Raw genomic sequence first — 6,753 nt, forward strand, 5'->3', positions numbered from 1 at the left:
AATGCAACAGGTGACAATAGGCATACTTCAACAGTGGCAAAAGACTACCATGTGCAAAGTGCAGCAAATCTAAACAGAAAATGAACTTGCTTTTCTCTCACACAAATAAAGTAATTTTGGTGAGGGAAGAAACCAGTCCCCACTTTCCCGTGTTGTTAAAGTAGGCTGGGGGACGGGGTGCGTATGTTTCCTGTGAGCCAGGATATGTCCTGAGAAGGAACCTGGGACAGAGGCCTGCTCACAAGCACCAATACATACCTCCCTGCTAACACACACACCACCTGCCATAGGGCCCCCCAGTGAGCTGAGGGTCCCCGAGTCAGTTAGGAGTTCCTGGGAGAAAGGTGTGCCTCAGGACATAATTCCCACCGGGAAGCCACAGAGGGGATGCTCGGCTGGGTGCATGAAGATCCCATGTGTGCCACACTGCAGCGTGAGAATGGAGTGCTAAATGGTGCTGGGTTAATTTGCTACCCCTTTGGGGAAAGAAGTCAGGTTGGATCACACCTCCTACCTTTCACAAAGGTAACTTCCAAGTAGATCAGTGAGACCCTTTAAGTGTAAAAGTATGAAGGAATTAGGAAACCCTATAGGAGACTCTTTGTAATTGGGGCATGAGGGAGGACATCCTAAGCCACACACAAAAACAAGAGGCAACTAGGGAAAAGAAGCCTGCCTTCCAGGTAACAGGAGGCCAAGAGCAAGAGAGGAGGGAAGTGACAGGGTGTGAGGTGATGCATGCAGCATGTGTAGCAGACAAGGGACTGGCCAATCCTCTGCAGGACTGTCCTGGACTGTGGTGTAACACCCATCTGCATCTTAGACCAACTGGTGGCCCGCCCCCGGAAAGGAGCCTGGAGCCAGCACTAGCCACAGTTGTCAAACTCTAAGCTGAATGGTGCTGTGGCGGCTTAGAGATTGACTTGGTGAGGGCTGTGCCTATCTGTGGGTGGCACATCAAGGTGAGGGGATTATGGCTGAAACTGCTTTGAGAGTGGCACATAGGGCCCTGGGGAAGGATGCAGACTTTGAGACTGGAGGCATCCGCTGGGAAGCTGGATGTCTGCAACCTCAGGAGCCACTTAATGGGGGCGGGGGGGAGGTCAAATCACAAATTTCCCAGGAGAGGTAGCAAGCTGGGGAGGGCACTGGGAGCTAGTGTGCAAGCCAGTACCCACAGGCACCAAATGTAGACGTAATCATGAGATGAATAAGAAGCAGAACCAGGGCTTTTTGGGAGCTGGAAGGCAGTCTGTGGGGGCAGTTCCAGATTTAGCCAAGAGGCAGGCAAGGCTGGGGTGGGCCCCATCAAGGCAGGGCCCTTCCCCACAGAGTGTGACAATCTCAAGCATCGATGACCTTATCAAATATTTCCCATGGGGAAGCCCAGAAAGAATCTGTTAGTTGCAGCAGGCAGGTAGGCAAGTTTGGTGCCCGGTGGTCCCATGCTGTTTCATTCTGAATTAGGTATGAGAGGGGGCACCATGGTCTTTCTGGTGCTGAAAGCCTCTGTATGTCTTAATCAGGCCCTGAGTGGCAGGCATGCTCCTGAGTCCCCTCCACTGCCTCTAGGGCTCCTGCTCTGGCACAGCAACCAACCAAGGGATGAAGGGCAGACCAGAGGCCTGAGCTTCCAGACACAAGGAGTGTTTTCTGGAGGGCAGTGCCAGCAGACGCAGAGGAGGCTCTTGAGTTGGGCCAAAACCACACCATGGAGACCCTTCGATGCCAACAGGCTTCCCAGGGACAGAAAGTTGCTCAGGAGATGGGCAGAAAGCCTCCAAGGCCCTCCCTGAGTTAGAAGTCAGCCGTGGCCTAAAAATGCCAAGTGCCTGCCTTGGAGATGGAGGACAAGTGCCTGTGGCAGCACTCGACTGTTGATTTGGCAGAGCAAAGAGGAGAAGGGAGGCATGTGTTAACTTGGGGCGCCAAGCCAGGAGGAAGGAGAAAATCTTTTCTGCCTTTGTGCTGAGATTAAAAAGAATGAGCATGAGGGTGTCACTGAAGACAGCATTGGCCAAGCAGGCTCCACTGGGACAAGTGGGTGTGGGCGCTGTCTGCACGGCCATTCTACTTGGGAAATAGATTGCCCAGTCCACCTGAGGCTGGTTTGGGAGAAAGGGGTGGTCGCATTAGCAACTCTTAAGCAACATGGCAGGGCCCAGCAGCCAGCAGAGGAATAGAGTTCCTGGGGGGTGAGCCCTACTGGGGCGTGGTGTCACAGCAACCACAAGTCACATGCTGGCCATCCAAGGTGCCAGTGCCTGGGAAGAAGCAGTGTCTCCATTGCATGTTGGAAGATTCTGGGGCACCTGGCAGGTGCCGGTGCCTGCTAGTCAGGCCGAAGCACAGGGAGGATGGGTACAAGTCTTAGAGTTGTAATCTACCTGCAAGCCAAACTCCGGGAGAAGGGAAAAAAAGTAAAACTGTGCTCTGTGCAGAGGAGAGCAGTCCAAAAGCAGAGCATGTGCAGAGTGCTGATGTGCAGGGCACAGTGGCCCAGAGCAGCATCCCATGGAGACCAGGAGAGGGCACCAGGCACAGAAGCAGCTCTGCCCAAGGGAAGCTTCTTGTTGAGCCTGTTGGCCAGGGCTCTGAGGAAGAGGACCATCGCTTGACACATCAATAGCTGTCAGAGAACCTGGCTTTGGTGATGCAGGGGCCAAGGTGCTGCTGGGAGGGGTCTGGCAGTATTGAGAGGGGCGGCAGCGTGACTTGCCCAGATCCACGGAGTGGTTCAGTGCACAGGGCTGGGTTCCTCCTTTCCTCCTAGGGATGCCAGGAGCTTGGATGGAGGCGACAGAGATGTCTCCCCATGGACCTGTCATACCCTGCCACCACCCTCAACATCTGCCCTACCACCCCAATGGGGAGTTCATGGAAGGCTCTGCTGGCCCCTTCTTGGGTTTCACCGAAGGTACCAGGGAAAGGGCAGAAAGGAGGTTCCCCCAGAGGAAGCAGAGGCCAACACTTCTCGCTCTGCCAGGAATCTGGGCTTGGGGTCCCAAGGGAGGGAGGGGGCCTGGAGGTAGGTTTAACAGCCGCTTTGCAGGAGAGACGGAACTACACAAAGTGGGCACTCGGAGAGCGGCAACCATCACTGCTATACTAGTGCGTGACATGCGCAGGGATGGGTTGTCCAGTGGTCCCCAAGGACGTGTACACACACCCCAAGGATACTGACCTTCCTATTTAGGCTGGCAGTCAAGGAAAGACACCTTCGTCGAGGTATTTCTCTGCTCCAGGTGCCAGGCACTGTGCCGCCTGCTTCAAAAGTGTTGTCTCTTTCAGTCCTCCCAACACTCCATCCTGATTCCACTAACCCCACCTCCACTCCCCTGCTCCCACCCCCAGCCCTCCAGGCCCTTCTTGAGGCTTATCCTGAGCACTGCAGCCCACCTCTACCCCGCCTCCTGTGAGCACTGATAAGCATGCATTTGTCAGGGAGCAAAGGCCCCCAGTTAGTTAGCGTGGGTTGGTGTCGGTTGGTCGCGTATTTTTGTCTTCCTCTTCATGTAGACTGTAAACTCAAGGGCAAGTTCCATGTCTCGCTTTTGCCAATCAAAGCACACACCTTTATTGATGATACATACAAATGGTAGGTTTGGGTGGGTAAGGTTAAGTCAGTACAGCACACAAAAGGGGGGTGTACGTTTTTGATGAATAGGTTCACCATCCATCAGCTCGCAAAGAAGAAGCAGTAAATGAGAAAGAATTCAACCTAGGCAGCAGCAAAAGCATTTTCAGCACATGCTCCGATATGTGTCTGGTCTCCACAAAATGGTCCCGCTTAGACAGGGAGACCACCACGGGCAGGGCATCCCTCATGATGCTATAATAGGATGTTCTGTATCCACAGCTGGCAGCTGGAATGATCCCTTTACCACAGGAAGAAGGCCACAAGGGAGTGGCTGACAATGCATATTGCCTGCAGACTGCAAAACCAAGAAGTTACTCCAAGCCCTGTGGGAACCCCTGCCTGGCCAATAGGAATGTGGTCCTCGATTTAGCGAGTGTAACTTTCACCCCGTGATGTGGTGATGGGCTAAGACTGGATCTTCAACAGCACCCACTGCAGATTCTTTGAGTGAGAACACATGTGTGTGTTCACCAGAAGGGTTTTGGGCAGATTCGGTTCCATTCTGTTCGAGATGGCCATTTAAGAGGCCAGGGTGTCCAGGAGAACCTGTCTGTTTCCGTTCCTCATAAAGAGGGACATGAATGAGAGCAGCATTTGGGCACCCAGCAATTCCCCTGCCAAGACTGGCTTTTCGGACAAGCCCATCAACAGTTTCAAAACCTGAAGCTCAGCACATCCACTTCCCTCTGCTATCAAAGGAAACTTCAAGTCTGAAACGGACTTGGCAAGCATGTTATTAATAACTGTCATGCTTATTAACAAATTTAATCCGGCCTGCTGCAGAAACGAGTTGCAGCAATGTGACACAGTCTCCCGACACACTTCATTGATGTACATCTTAATCTGCCCCTGATTTTCAATACTTGCATTCAAGTTATCCGGAGCACATAAAGCTTTCTCCTTAATAGCGGGGTCAGGAGTGGGGATCGTGTTTCCAACAATGGAGAGGCTGGCCAAATGACTATTGATATTGTGGACAGATGAAAAACCAGCATCCTTGGGCTGAGTAAACCACATTTTGCCCTGAATGAAAGGACACTTGGAGAGGGTAAGAACACAACTGAAATTTCTAAAGCTTTGATTACTCCAAGTATTTTTATGTTCGTAAGGGAATGGGCGCTGTTTTACTGGGTGTGTTCGATTGGCCTTGCCCCCACCTGAAGGCCTATCTTCAGTGCCTCCAGGGGCCCCAGGTTCAGTCCAATCCCCATCCTCACTCCAGGGCCGAGCCATAGTTGTGAAATCAAACCAAATCTCAGGTTCCTCCTCATCCAGCTCCTGGTCATCGTCCCATTCCTCTTCCTCCTCCTCCAACTTGTTACTGTCATCTCTTCCTAATGTTAGTTTGTAAACACAGTAGCAGGCACCAGCCCCAATCATGAGTCCTGCTGCCATCCAACCCACTTCCCGAGCTCGGCCCATGCTCAGGTCTGTGCCAGTCTTTGGGTAGGATGGGAGAGGGACTTGTTCCACCTGATTGAAGAGGATGCTAAGGCCAGGGTCAGTAATGGTGGAGTGTAGTCCTCTTCAGCCTCTCTCAGGTTCCTGTAGCTCTCTTGTGATGAATCTATGGTTGAGAAATAGTATCAGGGCCTTGTGCTGTGTTTGAATTTGTGCCTCACTACACAAACAGGGTAGAGTTTGAGTTCTGGTTGAGAGAGTTGGATTATTAGCAACCTGTTTCTTTGTTATTTGTATTATTCTCTATGTACCATTGGGACCAACCATTATGCTTTCAGGCGCTACAGAAAAGGGCAGGAGATAGGGCTGTGCTATGCTATCCAGGAGGGTGGTGACATGGAGAGGCAAACCTTCAGGTAGTCTCCTCTGTCACACACCCCCACCTACAAAGCTTCACAGGCAGTTTTCCCCACCAACCTCTACCAAAGTCAGGTAAATTCCTTCTTCTTCCCTTGTCTTCGGTTGTCAGTGCTCCTTCCACAGAGATTGATGGACAGTCTGGCAGAAGGACAGATGGAAAGACAGATAGCCGGCTTTGAAAAACTGAAAGTGTGGTTGGATGGATCAGCACTGAGAACACAGGTCCTAATACCTGCTTTTCTGAATTTTCAGCCGTTGACTTTAAAATATTTTTCACACCCTCCTGACTTTTCTAACGGGGGTTTTCCCCCTTCCCCCCATATCATCCGCCATTTCCCCAGCAAAGGCCGCCACACCCCTTTCCCTGCACTGAGATGGGAGGGGGTGTGGAGAAAGAAGGGGCCAGGAGAGGGCGACTCGACCAGGCCCGCGCAGTTCCCAGCCCTTCCTTCTCCGCCACCCCCATCACCAACCCCCACCCAGGGTCCAGGGCTCATCCCACCCTCAGACCGACCTGCACGGTCCCAAGGCAGTTTGCTCCTTCCCTCAGGACGACTTTTGAGGCGTCCTATGGGCCAACAGACCTACAAACCTGCAAACAGACAGGGAACCCAGGGGACAGAGTTTGGTGGATGGAGCAGCACTCGGGACACGAGTGCCCTAATTGTGGCACCTTTCTTTGGAGTCTCTGGAACCGCCATTCACTCCTCTAACCACCCGCCCAAAGTCCACCAGTTCTCTCTACTAAATGGGCACGAGGGAGGGGGGCGCCGGCATTTAGAAAATAGGCGAGAAGGGGACACAACCCGGATCAGCTCGAACCTGAATTCGTGACGCCCTTGGCCCTCTCCTACCCCCGCCGCCTCTAAGCAGAGCCCAGGCTCCTACCGACCTCGCGGTCCGGGACTAGTTTCCTTCTCCGACCTCGCGGTCCGGGACTAGTTTCCTTCTTCCTCCACACGCCTGCAGAGTAATAGGGGCTGGTACCCAGATGGAGGCGATTAGCAGGACTTCTGCTCTAGGCAGCTCTTGGTCACGTGACCACCACGTCACGAATGAGCTCTGGCCCCCAATTTCCACTCCCACAAGCAGTGCGGCAGGCGCCAGCCTGCCCCGTACCTCCCCCCTTCACACGGGGCCCTGTCACTCTTTTCTTCTATAACAATACCGTTAAGCCAGACGTGGCCTTGGCTCTCTGGTGGTCGAATTTGCCTTTCTCTAATTACACGACGGGGCAGCATCTTTTCCTGGGTCAGCTGTTACTTATACTTCTTCTGGGGGGAAATTTCTTA

At 52.9% G+C, this 6,753-nt stretch overlaps 1 protein-coding gene across 8 annotated transcripts; it reads right to left on the reverse strand.

Moving 5' to 3' along the window:
• Positions 1 to 3,548: 3,548 nt before the first annotated feature.
• LOC125157525 (protein ARMCX6-like) lies at positions 3,549 to 6,499 on the reverse strand. Of its 8 annotated transcripts, none has more exons than XM_047844334.1 (4): positions 6,354 to 6,499; positions 5,976 to 6,053; positions 5,525 to 5,599; positions 3,549 to 5,207 (listed from the first exon to the last, which is right to left on the reverse strand). In XM_047844334.1, the coding sequence occupies exon 4, from the start codon at positions 5,060 to 5,062 to the stop codon at positions 4,160 to 4,162; it is 903 nt and encodes a 300-aa protein (XP_047700290.1). In that variant the 5' UTR covers positions 5,063 to 5,207; positions 5,525 to 5,599; positions 5,976 to 6,053; positions 6,354 to 6,499; the 3' UTR covers positions 3,549 to 4,159. The 8 variants fall into 8 exon arrangements, with proteins under 8 accessions (XP_047700290.1, XP_047700286.1, XP_047700287.1 ...); XM_047844330.1 differs by having other exon boundaries at positions 5,519 to 5,599; XM_047844331.1 differs by having other exon boundaries at positions 5,519 to 5,599; positions 6,386 to 6,429.
• Positions 6,500 to 6,753: the final 254 nt, after the last annotated feature.

This window comes from Prionailurus viverrinus, chromosome X (assembly GCF_022837055.1).
Source record: "Prionailurus viverrinus isolate Anna chromosome X, UM_Priviv_1.0, whole genome shotgun sequence".
Taxonomy (NCBI): Eukaryota; Metazoa; Chordata; class Mammalia; order Carnivora; family Felidae; genus Prionailurus; species Prionailurus viverrinus.